The sequence below is a fragment of the Dicentrarchus labrax genome, unplaced genomic scaffold (genome assembly GCF_905237075.1).
Source record: "Dicentrarchus labrax unplaced genomic scaffold, dlabrax2021, whole genome shotgun sequence".
NCBI lineage: Eukaryota > Metazoa > Chordata > Actinopteri > Moronidae > Dicentrarchus > Dicentrarchus labrax.
In genome coordinates, this window is record NW_026136722.1 from 6,114,807 (window position 1) to 6,141,523 (window position 26,717).

A 26,717-nucleotide genomic window follows, 5' to 3' on the forward strand; every position below is an offset into this window, starting at 1 on the left:
TCACGAACTCTGACATCGCCTCAAGGGAGGATTTAGCCCGAGCACAGCCTGAGAGGGATGAAACTGCCTGAGAGAGGAAGAGAGAAAAAGATACATAAAGCAAATTCCATGACTGAAATTGTTGCTATTTAAACAAAATGGAATGATGAGAGAAGCGGAGAAAGTTCTTTTGTTCCTTCATCTTTAATTTTGTGTCACTGTGTTGTGAGTTTCAATGGTTTTTTTGCAACTGCTGCCATTTTTGAAGTTGGAACATGAGATTAAAGAGGAACCCTGTTATTTTCATTGAAATGGTTGGCAAAGGGTTCACATATTTTTGCACATATTTCCGTCACATCTTACAATTCCTCAATTTTTTTCCTGTCGTTCTCGAATCAGACAGGTCAATAATGATATCAGTGGAATCATTATTGCAGATATTATCATAATAATGACGTAGACTTTATTTTACAACTTTAATAAAATTTCTTGGCTATTTTTCACTATTGCTGTACTTTATCGTTTGACAGCTGCATGCTCACACTTGGGAGCTGCTCACTACAGACAGACTCTTGTACCAATTACTACTGAACAGCAGCACTGGAGCCACTGAGGTCTACATGCCCTGTACAAGGGCACCTTGATGGCTAAGAGACAGGAGAGTGTCTTGCATCCACCCTTCCTTCCTAGTGTTCCCTACCTGCTCCAAGGACTGGCTGACTGCTGATGTAAAAATGACTGCACTGTTATTGTACCATTGCGTAATGTTTCGTCTTAATGTCTGGGAGGTAAACCCATTGGCGAGTGTCCTGCCCTCTTTTTTTATCTCTTTGTTTTAGATAAGATTCTGGCAGGGAGACTTGGCAGCCGTGCTCACATTGTGCCCTTCACAAGTAGGCTGATTATCAGGCACATTAAAATGAGGGAATGGCAGTTTGACTTATAATGACTGTAATGAAAATGAGAGTAAGGTCCAGTGCTGTGGACAAGCTTGGAAGCATGACAAATGATAGCTATGAGAGTTGGGAGTGATATACACAACAGCAGCAAATGCCAATGCTAAGCTAGGCTGGACATGTTTTTTGGCTTTTCAGGAAAATGTTACGTGGCCCCGAAGAGAAAAATATGAACAGATCTGAACTGTATTTTTTTTTTTTTTACAGTATGTCATTTAGTGGCATGCTGTCTAGTGCATTATGGTTTTTCGCAGGTCATGCTAGCTGTCTCTAGTTCAGGCTAGCAGCTTGGCTCGTCATTCTGCTTCATCTGCCTCTTCAATGCCCTTTGAGGCCTAACCAAGCATGAGTAAGCAGAAGTGCAGAGGGGATATGGGGACAAATTACTAGCTTCCTGTTGCTACTGTGTGTGTGTGTGTGTGTGTGTGTGTGTGTGTGTGTATCTGGGGGTGCATGTGGTAAGATGTGAGTGACTTCAGAAATAAAGGAGGAGATGTTGCTGGCGACAGGTGTGTGTTTGAGTCCAAGTGTAACTGTGTGCATTTTGTGGAGCAGTTTAATGGAGGTCTGGGTATGTATGTGATGGCAAGTGCGTGTATGTGTGACCAAGTGTGTTTGTGTCAGGTAGTAATTAATAAAGACAGGAACATTGGCTCTCCTGCTGGGCTGACATGCCTACAAGAGACTTGCCACCAGTCCAAACATTCACACACACTGGAGATAAAGACGAACTTATTCCAACCAACTGCAAAGTAAACTTAGACGTAATTTAGCCAGCCAAGCTTGCTCCTAATTTCAATGTCCTAATTTTGTACAAGCTTCACCTGAAGGTAGTGATACAGAAGAGGGTGCTATGCATTATTGAGTCCCTTCTTCGACTTAATTTCAGTCTTGCAGCACATGTGGATTAATATTGCAGTAGCCAGATAAGGACAAAAAAATGAAGGACTGGAGTAGAGACAGTGAGAGAATAGGGTGTGTAGACTCAGCACGTTGGTGAAGTACTTTGTTCACTCTCTGAGCCCTTCACAAAAAAGTTCCTCAACAAAGTTAACTTGCAAACAAATAACAAAGCCAAGTCAGGGAAAAACCACTTAGTGGGACGTGAACTTGCAGGGTTCAGCACGCCCTGTGAACTAACCACTGGACCTGCTGTGTTTGTTCCATGCTCGCTGCAACAGAAGCAATCAGAATTTTCTCAAGTGAACCAACTGAGAAAAATATAATAGAAAATTATGGTTTTAGGAGGATACAGGTGATGAGGACTCTTGCATGTGTGTGAGCACCATCACTCTGCTGCCTGCAAAAGACAAAAACGTCCTCATTGTTTACTGAAAAAAAAGGGGGAAAATTCACAGTAAGGGGCTATGTTAAACCTTCCACCTTTTGGATTTGTATCTATTTTATTTTAGTTTAGTTTAGTTAATTTTTTTGTTAGTTTTAAGGATGTAGAGTTAGCAAACAGCAAATAATTGTAGCCTACATCTTGAAACCCAGGGGTCAATGTACAACTAAGCAATGTATTATATTTTATTCATTTTTGGTTCAGGTAAACTTGAATGTGTGCAATTGTGTTTTAATTTCAGAAAATTAAAGCACAAAAATTCAACCAGGCAGAAATCCTTTACAGACATAATGCAGTGCTGAAGGCAGGGTCACAGAGTCTCCCCTCCCATAACGTGTTTGAAAGAAGGAGGCATGGTAAACAGAAAAGCAAGGTCAAAGGAAACAAAGACAGCGAGTGTCTGCGTGCGTGTGATTTTTATTGTGATTATTTTATTTTCAGTTTCATGTTCAATTTGAATTTGGCAAGAACATTTTATAGTTGTTGTGGTAACTTTTAATAATGATAATAATCATAATGATAACACACAGTAGCTTTCAAACTGAAAACATTATGTATAACACACACAACTTCAACACACCCTTAAACACAGGTCATTCTCTTCAAAACATGTAGAAGAACATAAAATGTAACTTCTGCAACTTGTTTAGTTTGTTTTTTCTTGGATTTGGGAGTTTTAGTCCACACACAATAAACTAATAAGGGGTTCAGTCCGTCAGTCATGTGCCTGTCAGTCACTCTGTATCCCTGATCCAGCGTGCCTTGTGGCTTATACTTGGGGAGGTGGAATTGACTACTTTGGTGTTTGTGGCTGGTAGAGAGAACAAGAGCTGAGTGGGAGCTGTCACAGCAGCTCTACTGAGCCTGAGGTAAAATTTAGGCCACAATAGCACTTCTCTCCTTCAGCATCGGCCAGGGATCACAGTAGCCTGTGCTGATTCACACTAAAGCATTTGTGGGTTACAGTAAATGCCACATATAATATAATATAATAGTATTCTTGAGACTCTACAACAGAGTGCAGTATTTACAAGTGTCTTGTTAGGCTTGATAACGTCAAATTAAGATTCTAGTGGAAAAACAATTAAGTACTGGAGGTATCAGGTTTTCCCCCTTCCAGCCTCATTTTGTAGATGAAAAAAAACTTTTCCTTTAATTCTGACATTTTGTATTATCATACATGTTTATAATAAGAACACCAAATTATGGTTCCAGGGATGGTAGTCTGACGGTTAGTCAGTCAGTTCACCACTTTGGTCCAGACTAAATTGTCACAACAACTTTTGGATGGATTGTTATTAAATTTGGTACTTGCATTCACTGGGCCCTGAGGATGAATCCTAATTACTTCAGGGATCCACTGACTTCCGCTAGCGCCACCTGTAGGTCAAAATCTTCACTTACCCTGTAAAATATCTCTACTTCTATGAGAGGGATTTGATATTTTGTACAGAAATTCATGGTTCCCACTTTTTTTATAGCACAACCATGAGGTTAATATTTGTGCTATTAACTATTAGATGGAGTGCCATGAAACGTGCTACAAATATTCAAGCCCCTCCCTCAGGATAAATTGTAAGCATTTTGGTGATCCCTGACTTTTCATGTAGTGCCACCATCAGGCCAAAATTTGTCCAAACCTTGGTAAAATGTATGCACGCTAACATACTATGGTAAGAACACGATATATAAACATTGTACCTGCTTAACGTCAGCATGTTAGCACTGTCACTGTGAGCATCACAGCATGCTGGTGTTAGCATTTAGATGCATTTAGATAAATTATAAATGTTTGCCTCTGGTGTGTGGCCTTAATTGGGCATGTTTTCACACATCCTCCTAATTCCAATAGGAATTGTATTTGGCTGTCAAAGCCAGAATGAATTTCCACATCATAACCAGACACTTTTACATTATTTAATGACAATGATGAAACTCACGAAAAAGGTGTAGAACACTAAAGAGTTGGTGTCTGTTGGTGGATGCACCAGGTGTCTTCCAAATGCAGCATATGCAAACTGTTTTTTAACTTAGTTTTTTTTAGAAATTACGTGTTTATTATACTACTCATTTGTTTACCCAATTACAATGTGGTAAGAAACGTATCATAAATCACTGTCTGAATTACATTCACAGAAATGTTTTTGTGTTTTCTTGGTGAATGAAGTGCTACATTTTTGTTCTGTAAGAGTCACAGGAAGGTGGTTGGGAAGAATGGGGTCTTATTTGATCTCTCTGATAAAATAAAAGCTTACACAGGGAAGAATGTGAACAGATCACTTTGGCTTAGTTGTAGAAATCTGCAACCATCAACTTTTTGGTATTTTTACTTTATAACTGTTTTATTATGGAAGTTCACAGTTCACACATAGAAAATAAAAAATGCTGCACTGCACACGGCCAAAAACACGCTCTTTGATTTGAGTTGGAAAGCTATGTTATGAGGTTTTGTCAAGAAATTAAGAGATGCTAGATCTGCTTCAGTTCTATACAGTAAACAGAGAAAGAACGAGACAGAGAAACCTTCACCTTTCTGCTGGAAAATTACCATTGCAAATGGCTATATCACCACCTATTAATAATTATTTTTGTTCTTAGTGTCTCCCTCCCTCTGTCTCACTCACTCTCACACTCGCTCCCACCCTGTGTCGCCTCATTCATCTACTGTGCTACTCTTGGCTCGTTTGTTCTCCTTTCATGAAACACCTGTGAAGCTCAGGGATCCACTCGCCATGCCTGCAATTAGAGCCGTATATTCAGGGAGCCTAACCAATCACGAGAAAATCGATTGCCAGAAAGAAAAGGCACACAAAAAGTGCTGAGAAAATCTAAAGTTCAGGCCATACACCCATGTTGTTTGAAGAGCAAGCAATCAAGCTTGTGTATGGATGAGAGATATCTTTCATAGTATATGTCATGCTTACCGGCTGCTGTATATACACTAAAATACTCTCATTTAGGCTACATTTATGCTGCATTTTTATTTATTTATTTATTTTTGCTCTGAACTGTTAAAGATATATTTTATTTTCAATTAAATACATCTGTGTGTTCATTGAAATAATCTTTAACTGTGCACGTAACCCCTAACCCCTAACCCTAACTATCACAATTGATGTTCAATGGAGGGAAATTGTAAATAAAAGAGCAAAACCTGGGATCACAGTGGAATTCTCCCCTTTAATTGCTGCCACAGCCAATCCCCTCTCTCTTGTTTCCTTCTCTTACTGAGCCCTCAGTCATTTTTCTCCCTCTGTTTGTAACAAGGGATCATGTCAGCCCATTAGACCCCTGTTGAAATATGGATGAAGAGATGAGAGAGATGAGGGCTTACAGTTCCCTTCTCAACCAGATCCTCTTGATCCCCATCTCCTCCTTCTGATCTCTGTTATCCTCACTCTCTTCTTTCCATTCAGACAGAGTGATAAGGCTGTTGTTTGTGTACCACTCAGATGAAAACCTGAAATTCAATATAGTTCATGTATGACACACATTCTCCCAAGGAATAATTCATTTGAATTTGGTTTTAATTGTCTCCAATCGAGATTTCAACAACAAAATATTGTATTTTCTTTTATCAGATGTTTTATTCTGTTAAGGCTTATTTAATTACATTATTCTAGCTCTGGTTAGCCTGGTTCATCTCAAGTAAAAATGTCCATTTGCTGCAGGCATTTTCTGAAAGAACTCTAAATTAATCACATTTTCCAAAACTGAGAACACAGATTATGAGACCATATGGACAGATTTCCACACTGACATGAGCTGCATTATATGACCCCCGAGGAGCTCTGTAACTTCCCAGAAAGACAAAGCCGTCACCAGATTCACCCAGTGTTATTGTCTTAATTGTGCTGCTCCATTTCTCTTTCGATCTCTGTTGTTGTGGGATGGACAGGTAAGTACTAAAAGGGGCTTTTAAAGAATAAACTTTAATTGATACTTGACTCCTCGATATGACCTGGATGAATGAGAATCTTTACAGAGATATAGTTTTCAGGTTTACCACCCTCTCACCCTCAGACAGTCAACAAAGCACAAAACTTGGAGACAATTCGTAGACACCAGTATGTTTGCAAACTGCAGGTTATTTACCTCCCAATGTAGCTTCGTCATTGATGTAGTTTATTGTGATATATTTACAGCTGATTTAACCCGAACTTGAATACATGGTGAACACGCAGCCATGTTATAGTTCCTGACTTCATACATATGGCATACTGAGGTCAGCAGAGGATACACTGGTTGTGTCCTCCAAGTTCGGTCAAAAGAAGGGGGACAGGCCTGCTACTCTTTGATGTATTTGGTGTGGAAATGCAGCCGCCTAAGGAGGATGCATCATCTGAACTGGGACAAAGGCTTAGAGTTGATGTGTAAACTCCTTCTTTGTCATAGTCTAGAACAGACCCACAGATAAATGAGGGGTAAATGGTAATGAAAAATGTCTGTGCTCTTAACAGAATTGTCAGTCTATTAAGTAGCAGCAATTTGTGATGCTAATTTACCCATTGGAAAGGCTCTTTTTGTTTGTCTTTGCTCTGGGTGCTCATAGTGCTAAGGTAAACAGGTGCTTGTGATCTCTAGATACCAGAGAGGAGCTGACAATGTCCGCTGCTCCTCTGACAGTCACTTGCTGTCGTAGTGGCTGTAAGGAGGTGTGAAGTTGCGGGAGAGATCGCACAGCAGATGGCGTCACCACATGTGACCAGTCAGGTTGCTCTTAAGACTAAAGGGGTTCAAATAGCTCTTGCTTTTGGAGTCATGATTGTCAATAGGGTTTCTTGATGAGCACTAAGTAAGTAATAATTGACTTTTTTTTTTTTTTTTTTTTTTACAAATGCAAGGTTTTTACTTGTGAGAAGAGATAGAATACATTACAGACAGAAAGAAAGACAGATGGCTGGAGGGAGGTTGAGAGCTGGTGAGGATGGTCGGTTGTCACATCAGAGCCTGACTAGTCCCTGCAGATGTCAGCAGCATAGTCCTGTCATCACATCTTTGTCATCCTCTCTCTTTCTTTCCTCCTGTTTCCAATACTCTGACCCTGTGTCGAATTCAAACTAATGGCTTGTGAGTACACTGCACGTGCCACTATCCAGTGACCCACCAAACTCTCTAGTCTTTATCTATTTCCCCTTCTCTTCCTACCGAGCTCTTTTTTCCCTATGCATGCCTCTTTCAAATTCCTTTGCTCGCTTCCTTTACCAACATCCTCTTTCACCCCTGACTTGTCTCTATACTCTCAGTTTATATTGGTCTCCCTCTGTCTGTCTTTCAGTTTCCTCTTCTCCATCTCACTGAGTCATGTCGTTCTTTCTCTATCTCTCTCTCTCTCTCTCTACCTCGCACACAAGCCGAGAAAGTATTGGCTTATATTTCCCATGGTGTCTGCAATACATTCAGCTTCACTAGCGGCAGCAATGTACTGGAGCAAGGCACCTGCTGTGCTGAGCTGATATGAGGAGAAAGACAGATACACAGTCGCACAAATGCAGACACACACACACACACACACACACACACACACACCCTGAGCTTTCAAATGCTCAAATATGGATGGAAAATGTAATCACCCTCTGTCTGCAAATGCAGACACTGCACATAACTGGAAACTTGTACACAATTGCAATATGTTTTGCATCTTCCCACAGACAAAAGTGTGCATACAAACAGCACACAAAAAATGCAGACAGACACACATGAATATTGACACACACAGTTTGTTGTTGTCTCAGTTGCTGAAGGCAACCTGTCTTCTCATGTTGCCTTGGTTACAGGCCATAGGCTTGTCTTGAGAGGTGCTCCAGGTCTCTGCTTGCCATGTCAGGCTGTGTGGTTGGCACTATGTGTCCGTCTGTATCTGTTTCCTTTTGTTTTCACCATATGTGTGTCTGTATGTGCATCTGTGTGTTTGTGTATAAGGGGGACTTCTGTATATGTCTGTGCATGTGTGTTTGCTTGCAGCAGTCCTGGAGAGAGCGTAACACATTATATGACAATTTCACCAGCGATAAACGAATTATGAGTGCAATTATCAAATTAGATTGCAGTTTCTTGGATTCTGTAATGAGTCCACTCCTTTACTGTTTTGTAATTGCTTATTTTCCTGCAGAAATGGCAAAGAAAGTGTTTGTCATTTGTGGGACTAGGGGTTAGAGGAGCACCAAAACTGCTTAGCAGCATTTGGAGTAAGCCCTAAAGGTTTGCTCATTTCTATGTATACCTCATGCAGTGCCATTCAATATATCCAATATTTGCTCCTTTTCCTACAATCAAATTCTAAATGAGACAGTCCTTCACTTATCAGTGGCGCATGCCTTTACAGATTTCACAAAAACAGATAAGGAACCTCTTCATTCATTTCTGCTGACTGCTAAGCTTGAAATGCAATATTAAACCTGACTGTCTACACCACTTGTAAAATTAAACTAACTAAAAACACAGCCTATATGTCTCCTTTGGGCTCATTTACCCTCAACTACATGCTTACAAAGCAGCCAATAGTCATTCCACTTATCTTTCAGGAATGTACAGTGAAAGCTAGTTTTCCATGTCCTGGGGTGAGGTAAAACAAAAATGAAATTAAAGAAAAAAAAGATAAATGTAAATTGAATTGATTCAGTGTTTTATCTTGTTTTGAAGACATGAATAATTTAATAAACAGCAAACTTCATCTGATAATTGCAAAATTTAATAAATACATGCATGTTTTGATAAAAGTCTTTGCTATGACTTTTCTGCTTTTTATCATTCATTCATTTCATATCACTCATTTACACTTGCACTGGAGAAAATAGGCAATGCACAATCACAGTCAGCATGTATTACTGTTTTTTGCGTGGCCACTGGTAAGCTCTTCATTCACTTTTAACAGTAATATCCAACAAAAAACTTGAGTTTGCAAGAAATGCTTAAAAACTTGCTTGTCCAGCCACAGTGAGTGCTATCACGTTAGACAGATATAGGGGCTATACAATGCTTGCTGCAAGAAATTAGTTAAGCAGATACAGTGTGAGAAGTTGTAGTCAGGGGCTATTATTGACACATTACCTAGAACGAACATGTCCCAGTGCAAATACATATTCAGATCATGGTAAAAGTTGAAGGGTGGAGGTAAAAAAAAAAAATTAATGAACAATAAAGTGATTTATTTTAGCAAAACATGCATTTCTTTATCAAGTTACATTTTAAGATCAAGTCTATGAATTCAATAATTCTTCTATCACCCTCTGCATCTTTTTATCTGTACCCATTCCTTTTCCTCATCATGGCTTTTAGCAACATTAGTGAGGAAATAACTGGATGTGGATATGCATATTTTAGACTAGATTGTCACATTCTTCACAATCTGTATTTTATACTGAGTGTATATACTTGAATAAGGACAGTGAGATGATATCAACTTCATCTTCACCCTCTGTGCTGAGCCCTGTTTAACTGCACTACAAGGTATAAAGCAAGATTCTTTATAGCCTACTATTTTCTCATGGTAGTGGGAGGAAAATCTCTGGTTCTCGGACATGTGAGACCAATTCTATTCATTGCGTGACACACACTTTTCAAACAGCCATTTTATTTTGGAGAAGGTCTTATCCCAAAGACTGCTAACATTGTTATCAAGCAAAGATGGATTTTTAGTGCAGGGGAAATATGCAAAAGTGTAATTCTTCAAATTTCAAATGGTATTTTGAATGGGAAGGGCCGAAAGTGGGTATAGGAGCATAAGCAAACTTTTTTCTGGGGCTGACAAAGTGAAAGTTACATTTGCTGAGACAAGCATAGCAGCACTTACAGAACATATAGCCTACTGCAGTTTGCTAGAGGCTTTTAAGGTGGTGGTTAACTTATTATGTGCTTCACTGTGTGTTTGCTCCTTTGGCTAAAGAGCTTTTGGCCCACTGGTATGCAGAAGGAAGGGCTTTGTTGAGAACATTATAAACTCTCTAGCACAGCCTTCTGTCATCATTAAAGGTTAAACATGGGTATTTGCACAGCTGTTTGCATAGATAGTGAGGGGTATGGACCACTTTAGCAAACGATAAAGGTGAAATTCTGTGTATACAAAGGTAGAGATCAAGCAGGAATCAGCAGGAAATATTAAGGCACAAAAAGGAGAGTTGGCAGGCACTATGGAAGGATGGACAGAGAAGCCTTATGGACCAGTAAGGAAGAAGAAACAAGGCCAAGCAGCTAGAGGGTCAGACCAGCCTGCGAGCCACCCAGACAGACACGTAGATAGGCTCATTGATCAATTTTCCCACAAGATACTAGGAAATTAAGTGGGATAAAAAGAGGGATGAGAGCAGAGTGTGGTAGGTGGGGAGATCCCTGGCAGTCTGCCTCACTATTTAATCATAGAGAGGGACACAGATAGAGGCAGAGAGAGAAGCAAGGGCACAATACAGCAGTTACAGAGTCAAAACAAAAGAGCGGATGTCTGATGCCATGGACAGTGGGCAGACAAACTCTGTATCAGTTTGAGCACTGGACATCACTATTCAACATTATTCAACCGTACTGACAGATTCTTCTTCCAGCAGCTGGGACCCTCCTCACTGTAGATGACGTTGTGACACATGCCACAACTATGGATTGTATTTAAGACTGTGAATTTGAAAAAAACACCCAACTAGATGGAACAGTGGTTGTCACAAAAATGGGTGGAGAAGGATGTGTGTGTGTGTGTGTGTGGCTGTCTGTGTTTGTGTATGTTTTGTTAAGGGGAGGAATGCTGCAAGTACTGGTTTACTGGGACTACACGTGTGTGTGTGTGTGTGTGTGTGTGTGTGTGTGTGTGTGTGTGTGTGTGTGTGTGTGTGTGTGTGTGTGTGTGTGTATGTGTGTGCATGAGTGACCTATCATGCTGTGCTCTCACTGGGAGAAGAGACAGGCACAGGCTTCAGTGCCACAGTGAGAGGAAGAATGTCATTTTGATTCACTCTGAATGAGACTGATCCTGAGGGTTTTCACAGGAACACACACACAAACACACACACACACAGGCACTAAGGAGGGGAGCTCTGTCGAAAAGCCTCATTGTAAATTACATAGATCTCATTCAGACATGAGTCATCCTGTTCTTAACAAGCAAACGCACACACACAGCTGTTGATTTGGTGCATCCATTTAATAGAGTCATTCCTACATTTTCAATGGATTATATAAATGCCTGCACTGAAACACACACACACACATACACACTAGTTTGACTGTTTTACAGCAGCGAAAATAATAATACAGAAATAGAATTTGGCTCCTAAATTATTTACAACAATAGGAAGCCAAATTGTTATCATGTAGTCAACTTGTGAAGTGTTTTTTCTCCTGCCCAGTCGGAGCAGTCTTTATTACACGTGACAGAAAAAAGAAATGGAACAAAGCTGAGATTAAAAGGATATCGAAGGTCCATACTTGATTACTAACTAACAATCAGTATAAGCTGGCAGATATTAAACATATATTTGTCATTTAACTTTAACTCTAACTATTTATGCAGATTTGTATGTTTGCCTATTTTTTAAGTTATGCTATTGTTATCATTCTACTTTTAATATTTTTTAAGTACTTAACGAGACATTTGAGACATTCATGTATACAAATATGTCACATTCACTTTAATTTGTTATTAAATGCTCTATTTAAATCTTTTGGATTGCGAGCTAATGTGTATTTATGCCATCTATACATAGCTGGCCATTCTTGCTGTCACAGAACTTATACAAACAAAGTGTGATGACATACAAAAATCATATTCATCATGATTATTTGAACCTGTACTTACATTATTTCTCAGTACAATGGTTGACATTCTCTGTATCCAGGCATATAATGATATCAGTGGTAGTTTAAAAACATTTTGTCACACAGGCACAAAGACATTAAACTGTGCAAAACTTGCAGAATTTCATGTCATTATCATGTAACATATCAGAGTAGCTGGTCCTAAGAATAAACCTGCCTGCTTGACATATATAGTAATTAAGTCATAAGCCTACAGATAAAAGGGAGTACCTACGACTTTAATACTGCTACTTTAAAGTATTTGGATTTGCAGGATTTTCATGTGGACTAAATAAATAAGATATGCACTCAGGTAATAAATTGGTTTTACACATGCACCAGAGCCCTCCATTTTTACATTTTCATGATTAGAATAATTAGTTTTTTCTTAAGATGTTTTCCTACTAATGGCATGGAAAAGAAGGTCAAACCAGGGCTCCTTACCTCTGCCTTTTTACTTAAATGCATCACAATGGCAGATGGAAAGAGACAAAAAGAGAATCAGCGACACAAAGGAAGGATCGTGAATTGTTTTTTCAAAACAAGAGACAGAGCGCTTGATAAAGTTGGAAAGCCCCAAATAGAGAAAAAAAAAGGATTGAAAGGGAGGGGGGCAAGTGTCTGACGAAATCTCTTTTGACAGAGAGGGACAGCCATAAAAATAGGTAGAGACATAGAGGAGAAAAAGAGGGAAAAGATGAGGCCCTGTCTGCATCGTAAGAAGATTAGACATACAGGAGCGAGGAGAGAAGACGTGCTGCTCCAGAAAAAGAAGGACAGAGAACGACAAATTCAAGCTGAGCCCCTCCAAACACACGTGGATGTTCTCTGGGTGGTTGCTTGGACATTTTAAGGGTGAATAATAGCTTTAAAAGGACAATCAAATTAAATGCTAAAGCTCAATAACAGCATGCCTCCATTCCTTTCTCCTCAAAGCATCCTTGGTGTCAGACTCAGTTAGCGCCCTCCCAACATGATTAGGGAGTGACATGACCAGCCATCAGCTAGCGCTCTGGAATCAGCTGGGTGTGAGTCAGCCGCCTGCTGCTTCATTTCCCTCGGGAGGGATAGGTCCGGGTCAGTATGACAAAGAAACTGAAATCAAACCAGCGCTGAGTCACTTCACATGTGAGTGTAGAGGCTGCTTATACTGTTGGCTTTGATGGGTTGGAGGTGAGGAGTCAACAAAGGATGTGAGGTATGGTGTTTTGCATATAATGGAGGAGTTTGGAAGAAGTTGTGTGTGGTTTTTTTTCAGGCTGATCTTCCGGGATCGGTGAGAAAGTTGAAATAGGGACTGTGCACTGGCATATGCTTCTGTCCTTTGTCTTCTGGCTTGTGTTTGTTTATAAGTCCCAAACAAGTCTTCTCCCATGCTTTTTTGTATATCTGTGTTTATTTATTTTCTCAGACTGTCTCACTCCTCCTTTCTCTGCGAGTTCATACCATGCCTCTGTTCTTGGCTCTCGCTTTGCTGGCACAGAACCTCAGGGCAGGTTCTTTAGTTGTGCTATGGGAGTGCTGCAACGCACACACAAACACACACTTAGACACATGCAGGCCTGATTGATTTTTCATTGCCTGTCGAGATATAATATGTCCCAAAGTGTTTGCGTTTGTTTTTGCTGGGAGGGCAAAATTGTCCATCGTTTGCTCTGCCACACCTGGGAACAAATGAAAACCCTAAGAAATAGGAGAGATAGAAAGAGAAGAGGAGAGAGGCGACAGCTGGGAAAATTGAAATGATATTGAGGGAGATGAGTTAGAGAAAAGGAAAGGAAAAGAAAGAACGTTGCAACCCAAAGGGGGTTAGACCCTTATTTCAAAGAAAGGGTTAGTGGTTAGATGAGGAAACTAGGAAGAGAAAGAACTGAGATTTCATAATAATATTCCTTTCCACACATTGTTCTGGTATTATTTCTTCCTATTTCACTGTGTTATCCCCAGAGAGCAGTGCTAAAGAGATAGCAGAGACAGCGGAGAGGCGCTAGGTGGATGGAAAGACATACAGATTGTGTGTGTGTGTGTGTGTGTGTGTGTAGGAGAGAGTCCTACTGTGAAAATGAATAACAAAAATGTTCATAATCATAATCTCTGGATGAAAGGAAATAGTGCATAAAAGTGTGTGTGGTGTGTGTGTGTGTGTGTGTGTACATGTGTGTTACAGGAAGCATCTACAGTTAGGAGTTTCTTTAAAGTGCACTTAAGATTTCTTTGGAAGATCCTTGAGCTTCAAATCACTTTATTTTTCATTTTAAAGTTTTAAGCCTTTTGTCCTTAGAAACTCAGTTGACTGTTGAAGTATGTTCAGTGCAAGGCAGGTTCAATGAGAGGTTGCACTCACATGAAATGACACACACAACTTAACCAGCTCTCTGCAGTGTTATTACTTCAGTGGCCACAATGTGTGCATATTTTCTTAAGGATTTGATCACATTTTCTTGTTATAAAGGGGGACACTTGTTCATGCACAACCAGCAGTGACACAATATATTTTTTCAGTCAGAAGATCACAGATATCTTGAAAGTGGACAGATCATGGATGCAGGATGCAATTTCTGCTACTAGTTTTGTATGTTGGGCTTTGCCTTTAAATAGACTATAAAGGTAAAATTAAAGAGTCTGTATTGGGTTGCATTAATGGATATAAATGAAGCTCAGTTTAATCAGGAAGACCTTCTACTTATGCCTCATTAATTCACAATTCTCTCGTGCTCCTCTCTAATCAGCTGACAAAGGGCGTTTACTCGTTCATTTAAACCAATCAGACTTAGCCACAATCTCCTCCTGCCCAATCATGAAGCTGCTGTCAAAATGTTAATCCGCTCTCCTCTCTGCTGAAGTCATTGTGACCCTCCCGCACCACATTCACCTCCAGTTCATTATATCTAGTGCCCAGGTTGAGCTCATCAGATGTCCACTCCACATCACATCCAGATCTTCATCATTCTCTTCATCCTTTCACCACCACCACCGGTGTCCACACTCCATCAGCTTCACCAACCCCTTCAAATACAAAGACATCACCATGGGGTCTAAGCACCAGAGACTTCCTCATTTCTCATCCTTATTATGCACATGTCAATTAAATATATTTTTTCATTCAAGAATTAAGTCTCTTCTGATTAAAATAATGTCACCCACAGTAAGATGTGTGAGTGCCTCCCCTTTCTGTTAATTAAACATTTGTAGCTGTCCACATAAAGATTAGTTGGTCACACTAATGGGTCTGCGGCTCAAGATTGTGTTTGCAGTTGCACTTGCATAGAGCCGTGTTGCATGCCACACACACACACATTTTCCACAACACACCAGGGTTCTGTAAGTGCAAAGTTCATAAGAACAAAAGACTTTAAGCTCATTGTGTGAATACATAAAGCAAAACAAAAATTAAAGACTTAAGAGGATAGAGTATAGAACTTAAAGAACATAAGCTGACAGCTTAAGATATAAAAAAATTGAAAAGCTGTAAAATACTTTTAAACTGCATGACAGTGATTATAACACACACTTACCCCCCACTATTGTATGCATAATTTAGTATGTGAATTTGCCTTTTCAGTTTGTTCGTGTTTGCATAGCATTAGAATTGCACAATAATTATCTTGTATTAACACATAGCGTCTGTGCATTGGTAGATATGGTGCAGGTGGAAACGAGGGTGGTAGAGCATCCTGCGTGGTAACAAGCTGAGAGAGAGGATGAGAGGAGAGGAAAGATAGAGTAAGAATGAAGGTGAGTAGCAAGCTGTCAGACTGTAAATCAAACACATTGCTAAATATGCAGGGAACACTATAGCTTGGCCAGAATATTTAATTTCATGTTATTATTATTTTAAATGAAATCGTGAGCCCAAACTGCTGTATCACTGCTGTATGTCATTTTAAATAAATACCACAAAAGGTGTCTTGTGCTTTGGCAGGCAATAGTATTTACTCTGTCAGGTCTGATTTCGTGACTCATACTGGTCATGTAGCAAAAAATAGGTTGGCTCAAAAAGACTTCTCATCTTCATTTTCATTGATGAATTGCTCACTGAGAGAGTGGCGGCTGTGTGACCTCTTAGCTTGCATGATGTGTTTCGTACATGCTGTGAATGAGTCACTTTTGCATATACAGAAATGTGTGATGTGAATCTGTCTGTTCCTATACTTGTTTATACTTTGGTAAATAGAAGAAAAGGTGCCAAGCCAAGTATTTTTTAAAAGACTCTCTCTCTCTCTCTATATATATATATATATATATACATATATATATATAGTATGCAGCAATGTTTATCCAAGGATATTATTCAGAAAACAAAAACTCTCCTAATATCTAATGTCTAATGTGGCGATCTAAAGAATGACATTGTACATTAAAATGTCCTTCACAATTTTGAAACCGGTACATAAATATATTAGCATAATGATAAATAAAGTTGTTAGCAAAATAACAGTTATACAGAGTGGATAGCTCTGGAAATCAGTGTCTTTATCAGTAATTTTATTTGAAACCATACTGGAGCCATTTAACACCTTTCAAGGTTCTTTGGTCTCTGCTGGGACATTATTATCCTCATGTCAGGACCACTGTATCCTGTTAACACGAAGACAATCCTCCACCCACTAGCTCTACGAGTGAGTTAAAACAAACGCACCCCACGCACTGAAGCTTCAAGCTGGCAGGCATAAAGGCATGTATCAAAGTTTAGAGGATACAGACACTTTGAAACTCATTGCATTTATTTAGCTCGCTGTAATCTGTCAAATAAAAGACCAAGAAGTTAACAGCCAGTTGTAAGTAAGTGAGCTTAAAGGTATTTTTTACAGTGTTGTTTTAACCGTCCAGTTTAGATATCTTTACTGTAACATCAGCTTGATATCTCAAGTTAGGTTGAATGTAAACAACATAGCTTATAACATATATATCCACCACATAATGACAAGAGCTGCCCGTCAAAAAAACATTGTAATTAACACTGTTAAAGCTTAAAATAGGCTTTTACAGGCTGTCCAAATAGTGAATAAAGGGATAGAGGAGAGAGATGTGAATGAGAAACGCAGGAAGCAGAAGTGAGGACAGAAACATGGAGAAAGTAAAGATGTTACTGTGTGACTGATTGAAGATTTAAAGAAAAAGATAATGAAGGGAACAGGCAGAAACTAATTGAGAAGCAACCCTGGACTGATGGAGAGATATGTTCCAATTTATAGTAAGGTATTAAATTTAAGGTGTAATATAAGTAATTTAAAAACATGCTATGAAATGACTGGCAGATCGGTATGTGTAATAAAAAATCATACAGACTGTGTCTCTTTATTTTACCACTACAAGCCTAGTTTGAAACATATACAGTGTGTGTATGGCTGTGCATTTCTCCTCCTCAGCTGCTATGCTCCTTAACCCCAGTCCTGTTAATACATGGTTCGAGAGGATTAGCATCATGGTGATCCTGCTCAACTGTGTGACACTGGGCATGTACCAGCCCTGTGAGAACATCGACTGCACCTCGGACCGCTGCCAGATACTGCAGGTAAGGTAGATCCCTGTGTGTGTGTGTGTGTGTGTGTGTGTGTGTGTGTGTGTGTGTGTGTGTGTGAGAACAACATGTCAGCACACTGATGAAGAGACAGAACAAAATGATCAATTATCTGACATAAACTCAGAACAACTCACCACTGTTCCTGTCACTATTCCTCAAGCTGAGATGCAGACAAACACTGCAGCTGGAATATTTCCCTCCTGGAAGGTTTACATTTTCTCCTGTTCTCTGAACAGGGAATTGGGACTTAGTTTGTTTTAATATAGTCTTGTGGAGCCGCATGTGATTTTGTCGCTTCGTGATGGGAATACACTTGGAGATAAGTACTAGCAGTTAAAATTGTGGTTGTGGATGACCACAAATGCCACAGCCAACAAAGTTAGCCCCCATGAGATGACTTGATTGATCCTGTAACAGGTCATCAATGACCAGAGTAGTTAGTAACAAGTTGAGTCTTATAATTTGTACTCTTTTGTTAGAGCACCGATTCATTTATGTATTTTTGCCAAATTGCTGATATGTTTCTTTTGTTTCTGTGTGTAAACTGTGTAGGGCTGATGTGGATTATGTGTTACTACTGTAATTTGTCAACTGGCTGAGGACTCAGTGTGTGCCTTTGGGATTGTAATTGCTTTTCACTGAAGTAAATTTGGCAGGCTCAATTTCAGGTGTGACAAGGACGACCTAATTCTGCCTCACATGCTTTTTGTTGGTTTTAATCTCCATTGACTTTTAAAATATGTCTACAATAACCTGCACATGAGGTTTCTGCTGTTGGTTTGTACCATGTGCTGTTGCTATGCTGACCGATTGTACTGCCATATCTCACTTGCCTACGGCACATTAGGGGGGATTATAATATCAAATAAAGCCCCCCAGACCAAACTGTAATAGGTTTATTTATCTCATTGGATTTTCTCTTCATTGTGCAGAGGTATCACATAAGTATACACTGCTGTTTTAAAACTGTACAACACATCTTCCTGCTTCACTATCTCTCTTCCTCCTCCTACCTCTCCTTACCAATACCATTTTTACTCCTCCCTATGTTCCCATTCCCCCATCCTACACACTCACTCTCTCTCTCCCTTCCCTCTATCCCTTTGTCTCTCTAACAAGCATATTGTCTCCCCAGGTAGTGTGAGGGGTCCTGTTCTGGTGGTTGCTAATGGTAACAGGAGGGATTTTGCTGACAGAGCTTAGATTATTAGAGTGGCCCTCACATGCTTCTCTGGCCCTCTGTGAAATACAGCATCCCCACCTCACTTCCTGACCTCAGGGGTTCGAAGTCTCAGTGAAGGGTGGAGGGGGATGGGTGGCGTACTTTGGGGGCCATGTGGTACACTTTGGTCAGTACCTAAAAATACAACAACTTAAAGGATTAGTTTGACATTTTGGGAAATATACCTTTTTTTTCCCGAGATTTAGAAGAGCGACCATACCTGTCTCTGATCTCTGAATGCGTAAATATGAAGCTGGAGTCAGCAGTTGGCTGGTTTCTTTAGCATAAAGACTGGGAACGGGGAAACAGCTGTCGTTGTTTACACTTAAGTATTTGTGTGGGTTTAACAAGATAGAACATGTTAATCGGTGAGCTTTAGAGGTGCTGGGATTTTGGCCTTTGCACATCAAGTCGATATTTTTACGTATGTATTTTTGTAATCCATCATTCGATTGAATTTGTCACGTATTGAAACCTTGCACACTGAGTCTGATGTGTTTTATTATCATATTTGTTGCCAAATACACAACACGAGATGGAGTTGTCACCCAATGAGGATGATTTTTTTGATCCTCTCACTTGAAAGTAGAAAAAGAATAAGTAATTGGGTCCAAGATGTCAAGAACGAAGAGAGTTTCACCTGCTGATAAAGGAGCTGTCTGCTTGCTGCTGTCACTGTCACTCCATCCCTCTTTTTTCCTTCCTTTAGAGGTTACTCCGCAGGCTGTCGCCACTCTGCCCGCATCTTGCATCTGGCACCACGGCTACAAGAGGCTGAGCTGTCCCCCCCTCTCTGTCTGTGTGCGGTCGCTCTCCCTGCTGTCTGTATGCTTTTCTCATCTGACTGGTGGAAAAAAAAAAAATCTAACCTGTTCCGAAAACTTTAATGATGGACAAAAGTTTTGGAGTCCTTGTGTAAACATAATTGACAGAATGTGAGGTTGTTTTGTTTTTTTAACGTGCAACAATTTTGGATGAAAAAAACAGACTTGGTGTGCATTGGCCCTTAGACCCATTTTAGTTAAGCTAAGCTAACTGGCTGCAGGCATTAGCTTCATATTTGCCATACAGACATTAGAGTGGTAATAAGCTTTTAAATCTTCAGTAAGAAAGGAAATAAATGTATTTCCAATAATGTTAAACAATTATTTTAATTAGTTAGACTATATGACACTGAACTGTGATTGATAATTCAGCTTTAAATGAGCCTGAAAGAGTCAAAATAATTACTGCACTGAAAAGTATATTAGAAATTAAAGGACAGAGTCAAAAAAATTAATGGATTTTGATTTTTTTCAAATGCATTTTTTCACTGCCTTGAAGAGCACAAATATATTTTAGAGACAAATATCTGAAAAACTCGGCCCATCAAAGCAGAATTATCTGCATGGCCAGTCCCCACAAGCGTAAGTGTAATTTGGGTGGTCTAACTGTTCAACATTAATTGTAGTGAAACATAAAAACCTGACAGCTAATCTTACACAGTATGGCCTTAATTTCATGAGTGAATGGGACAAGGGAAAGCAAATTAAAAAAATTAAATATCAATAATGATTGAAATTTTTTAATAGATATTTCCAGTGTAAGACAGGAAGTTAACAACCTCACAGCCAGAAGCTGCAGAAAATTGTACCTACTGCAAGGAGGTGGACGTCCTTTCCAGTCGGCTCTGGCCTGATTTAACTCATGTCTGTATTTGCATAGTCATTTCACATAAATGGAAAGTTGTTATTCGACCTAAAATGGATTTGGATGGGACAGGATTCATTATACCATCAAATCAGCACCTGTTCGACCTCTTTAATTGAGCTTCAAATGTTCAGAAAACACTCTTTGTAGAATGACTGCGTCAGGTATACCTTTTCCTGTCCTATTTGTCAGTGTGAAATGAACATTTGTCCTCATGGTGCCTTTGGATTTATACACTGATCACTCTCGCCATTCACTTATTCCACAAGTAGGGTAAGACGCACACACACATTTTATTTTAAATGATCCACCATCACAACTCCTGATGACCTACTTACTACATCCGCTCCTCCTGCCAAATAAGTGGCACAATGACAGCATATGAAGTAGCTTCCACACCAGCTCCTATTTCAAATCATGAAAGGGCCCATCACAAGACAGCCTCAACCTCTTTACAAATCATGTTGACGATAAAACCTGATAGGCTGACTGAAGAGGAAGCTGGCGGTAGTGACAAATAACTATGATGAATTCATTCCCCTTTCACTCAGAGCAGAGCGCGACAGGGATCCAACTGGTGCAGCCAATGTCGGATTACATGTGAAGCGTGCAGGCTGCATTATTTATCAAAACATCATTTAAATAGCATGTGAGACTGATCTTCTCATCTTTCCTATTGCATGCTGCCAGCTCTCTCTGTGTGTGTGTGTGTGTGTGTGTGTGTGTGTGTAACAGAGGGAGAAAGAGTGAATAAGCAGGAACGTAATACATATGTTGGCTCCAAATGTATTACAAGGCACATGGGTTGGTCAGTATGTTAAAATAGTCCAATTGGCCACAGTCTGTCTGGCGATTGCCAATTAAATAATAAAATAAAATGTCCCAACCTTTATACATTTACAGTACACAAAAAGCCACGCTTGAGTCCAAATAAAGCACGGAGTCATACATCTACAGTGAACACACATTTATGCTTATGTCTATGCACCCAAAAAGGGCACTAATTTTCACCAACTCATTTCCTCATCTGCTTTTAGATATCTTGATATAACAAATGGTACAGACAATATCTTAATTTGACTTGTAGAAAAAGGGAATAGATTGCTGCTCATCCCATCTCTTGACTTGCTATTTCTGACTCAGTTAAAACAAAAAACCCTGCTACTGCCAGTGCTGCAACTAAGACTGCGTATTGACAATAATCAGGCAATACGATACGTATCACATTTTGTTTCATTTTAGGAAAACTGTCTGAAATCTGAGTAAAAATTTTAACTTTTTATGCAACCAGAACAGTGTGGGGTCAGTTTACAACACCACTATTAAACACTAAAATTGATACAATATTTTTGAGAATCTATACAATATGACAAAACAAAATGTCGAGGCAGAATATTTTTTGACATTTTCACACCTCTAGCTGCAACATAGATAAATTCCCAAACTTTCACAGACCATTTGACTCATTCATTGTGCTCTACAGGTACATACACCATCTTGCAATTGTTCATCAGTGCAAAAAAACTCAATTCTCCAGCTGAATGATATTACACCTGGTTGTCCAAATGTACCACATATACGTTTTTTCTAGACTGCCGTGGATTCTAGGCTCTATCTTGTCATTTTATTGCATGGAACCCTAAAAAGGTAATAATAACCTTTTGTAAAATTGTTTTCCTATTGCATCATGTGTATTGGTTTGTCTGATCTTATCTGATTTGTTGAGTGCACAAAATTCTATTCTCAGGGCATAACAATTGTACTTTATATTACATTATATTTGAGCACTTTAATATGTTTTTCTTATAATTTTTTGTTCCCATGAGATTGTCACCAGCTTAAGCTGCTACCTTACCTGTAGATGTTTGAAGAGCAAATTAAATGGGTGAACGTTCCTTCATTTTGACTCAAATGCTTTATTTCATTCATTCAGAAAAGTCAGTATATATAACTTTGAGATTAAACAGTAGAACAAAAATGTTAACACATTTGCAATAGTGTGCTCTTGTGCACAATTTGAGGATGGATGACAGGTTTGGGAGAAGAAGGCTTGTCATCATCTAAAATCCAAATTATGACCAATGAATTATTTGCAAGCAGCCATGCTCCTTCATTGCATATTTGAATTCCTGGCCTTGGAATTCTCTGTGTCAAGAGGTAGCAGCTTGAGTTATATGTAGTAGGAATATGTAACAAGGCAGCAAACACAGTCATGCAGCCTAGGGCAAAGCACTGGGAAAGAGTTTTGTTCCGAAAATACAATAGGAGGTTTAGCTAGTGATCTAACCATAATAATGCAAGCTGGACATGGCAGAGATATGAGCTCATCTGTCTCTCTCTTTCCATTTATCTCTAACTGTCTCTTCTCTGTTCATCTTTGTACTCTCTGTGGTCTGACCCAGATCTCCCTCACTTTCTTTTTCCTGTATTGCAGTATTAAAGTATTGCAGCGTGGTTTGGTGCACATATGTGGTATTATATTAGTACAGACACATGTTTTCAGTGCATGCACACACACATTTAGCTCTTTTAAGCAATTCAAATCACAGTGTTAACAGTAAACTTGGCTCAAGCAATAGCCACCAGTGCTTTGAGAAAACTCAATAACACATTGAGAGAACATCAGTCTTGAATACATATTCAGGTAGTGTGCTATTAGATCATAATTTGTGGCGTTTAAAAGGGCAGTTGGGTGAAAATCAGCTTTGGGATGGGTCTGCTGTGGAGTGTGAAATGTAAAAAGTGTTAAAATTGCCTTTGAAAATAGAAGGTCATGGATTGTTTTGAGGTGTTCGAATAGATAGGGGTCATAACCAAAAACAAAATCGCCTGAGGCTTGAGAAGTGTGCATGTGTGCTTCAGGGTACTTGTGCAGTTTTACTTTTCTTTTTGTGTGGTGCTATCAAACTAAATCTTTTTTTTCTTTTCTAGAAGGTAAAAAGAAATGAGAAAGCTCTGATAACAGCTTGAGCCTGCTTCATGAACATACCAGATGAAACAGATGTCTGGCTTATGTGTTTAAAGTAAAATGTATATGCATCTTTTTTCTTACTTCCTTATCTTTCTCTGTCTTCCCGTAGGCCTTCGATGCATTTATATACATCTTCTTTGCATTGGAGATGGTCATAAAGATGGTGGCTCTTGGGATCTTTGGCCGTCGCTGTTACCTGGGAGACACCTGGAACAGGCTGGACTTCTTCATCGTCATGGCTGGGTAAGCAACTATGTCCCAATGGTAGCACTAATTCTACTTCCGATAAAGTTTGTCAGGAACAGAGTAGGAAGTAGTGTCACATTATTATAGAGCCTCAAAATCACACAAAGTTAGGGCAAACCTAACCAAACCTTAACTACTGTAAGATTAGAAAATGGTTATATTTTGAAACAGTGATTTGAATTATTTTTTATAGACAGTGACAATGTTGTCGTGTGGATTGTGGAGTCATATCAGAAAACACTTGTATGTGTCGTTCTGGAGGGCAGTGACAAACATCACACTCTGACGTTTAATTTGGAAGACTTGTTTGCTCTAGGACTTGTTTCCCTGATGATCTCCCTGCAGACTCTCTCTGTTACTCCAGTCTAGCCGCGACTGCTTCTCACAGTATGACTACTTTTTCATGGGTTTTCTAGGCTCTTTATTAAAATCTGAGAAAAGATTAATAAAGCCAATATGTTCTGTTAAGTGCAACAAGATTTTTAGTAACTCAAGACATTTTCACATTAACTCTCTGTGTAGAGCCAATAATGCGGTATGTCACCAAAACTGTCCATGTGACTTCCAGCATTTTGCTGTTCATGCAGTTGTTTATCAAAGAATAATTGCACATTGAACCATGTTAAAATACTTCTGAATCTTACCAAAATGACTTTTTTGTACAATTAATAGTTTACACACATGCAACTTGGTACTTTGTTAAATTGGAGCCACTTCCATTTAGAAACAATCACATGAATCCTATTCTATGTCGAATAAAGCCATAGAGACATTTTACCAGTAGACTCATTGTACATGCAATATTGTAACAGCAGACGGGGGCATGTGTGGAGTATCCTCTGAGAATTAAACCATAAGGCAACAATCTCTGGTACACTGCCACAGACACTACAGTACAAGAGAAGTCTGGGCATGCTGCAGTATGCTACAGTATAGGGTATTCATTAGGGTAAAGATGAAAACGTGTGTAATTTTTGGAATCCTCCTTAGTCGTTAGGACTAGCACATAGGTTTAAATTTGAGGTAAAAAGGGTTTGGAAAGCAGATAGGAAGAAGGAAAGAAATTAAGGCATGTCAGACTGTCAGAATTTGAGTTTTCCAGAGACACCCATGTTGAAACATTCATAACACTTGTCCACAAGAACATCCAAATCCCATTGTCATATTGTGTAAGTCGTTACATAAGTTTGGCTTGTTCTTACAAAGTGCCCATAACACACACTGTTATCGCAGAACTATACACAAGTGCTTGATGGGATGCATTTGCACAAAACAAAAGCAAACACACCTGCTCAAACACCTGCTATGAACGAAGTGAAATGAGAGGCTCAGACATGGGTGATAAAGCAAGTCTGTGCGTGTTTGTGTGAGAGAGAAAGAGAGAGAGAGAGAGATGGATAAGGAGAGTGGCTGGTATAATAGCAGACAAAGACAGGTAGAGCAACAGACTTACCAGGGTAGGTGGAAGGGACATTCATCTTCATTTGAAAATCCCCACTCAAAGCTCATAGTTTGTGTGTGTGTGTGTGTGTGTGTGTTTTGTGCAGAATTACACACAGAGATTACAGTGTGCCAGTTTATGCCTTTTGAGTTTGTTTAATCTGTGTGTGTGTGTGTGTCTGTATATGCATTTGTGTGAACGCCTCGGTCTTCGTTTTCCTCTTGGCAGCATCCATTAGATTAGCGTCTAGGCTAATTGCAGAGGGCATTGCCAAACTTGCCAGGCCAAATCACAGCCGACAGCCTGCTATGAGCTCTGTGTCTGTTACCCACAGGCACCACCTCGCTCTCTCGCCCTCCTCCTCCCTCTCTCTTTTCTTTCTTTTTTCACATGCTTGGATGAACATCCTCCCTTGTCATCCCCCCTTCAGACCCCATACAGACCAGGCATTCGTCCAGACATTCTCCATAACCCTGCCTCGCACAAAGTGCTTCCTTGAGTCTTTTTTGTTTTGTATACTGTGAGTTTTATTTTGACCTAATCCAATCTACTGAGACTTATTTTTCCCAGCCTGTTTGGTATCTGAAATATCACAGCATGACCCCTTCTACAAGAAGTCGGTCTTACCTTCCATATTTATTCTAATGTATGCCTAAGATAGGTTGAAATGAAAAACAGGTCAAATAAATGGTAAAAGACTTCCTCACCCTGAGCAAGATTGACTGGTGTTTCTATTTATCAAGCATATTAAGGAGCTGTACGTTGACTTAGCCTGGTGGATACACGCCTGGTGCATCTTTTCAGATATGTATGCAACGAAACAACGACCTGATTACATTTTGTGAATTTTGTGCCCTTCTAGCCTTCAGTAGCTTAGCTGTAATACATAATTAAACAGAAAAAAACAAGTCGGCAATGCAGCTGTAGTTCACAATTTTCATGACTTTCTTGGACATTCTCACAGCCAACATTTGACATTTGTGTAAACGAAGAAGAACTACTTCCTTGACGCAGAACTTTGATGAAGGCAAGTTGTTAATTTGACAGTCAAGTCACTACAGATTTTGCTTGTCTAAATTCAAGACTCAAGATTAATTTTCCTCTGAACTCTTCTCACTACATCTACCATAGGTTTCCCCTGAAGCGTTGCATTTCATATCGATACAGACGCACACACACACAAACACACACACACACACACACACACACTAGAACACACTAGTCACATAAAAGCATGAATGAGATGAAGGCATCATGAACAAAAAAAGGAATGTGAAAAATAGAGAACAATCATAAAAAGGACGCTTCCGGCAGTCCACTAATTACCCTCCCAAACACAGCGGCCTGATTGATGTGCACAGGAAGAGACACTTCTGTAGAGCGCACACACAAACACACACACACACACACACACACACACACACACACACACACACACAGTGCGCATGCACACACTTACAAAGACACACATGGCTAAGGACCTACACACATGCAGGCACATCTGTGATCTTCTGTTCTCTCTTTCACTTTATTTACTGTCCTCGAGATACAGTTGGATTGCTAA

General features: G+C 39.5%; 1 protein-coding gene across 6 annotated transcripts in view; it reads left to right on the plus strand.

Annotated features, from left to right (window-relative positions):
• LOC127356448 (voltage-dependent T-type calcium channel subunit alpha-1I-like) overlaps positions 1–26,717 on the plus strand; it is a 152,214-nt gene that overhangs the window by 57,758 nt on the left and 67,739 nt on the right. For all 6 annotated transcript variants that reach the window (XM_051388190.1, XM_051388186.1, XM_051388184.1 and 3 more), the window contains exons 3-4: positions 17,463–17,575; positions 23,576–23,709. In XM_051388190.1, coding sequence (XP_051244150.1) covers positions 17,463–17,575; positions 23,576–23,709 — 247 coding nt within the window. The remainder of the gene's footprint in view (positions 1–17,462; positions 17,576–23,575; positions 23,710–26,717) is intronic.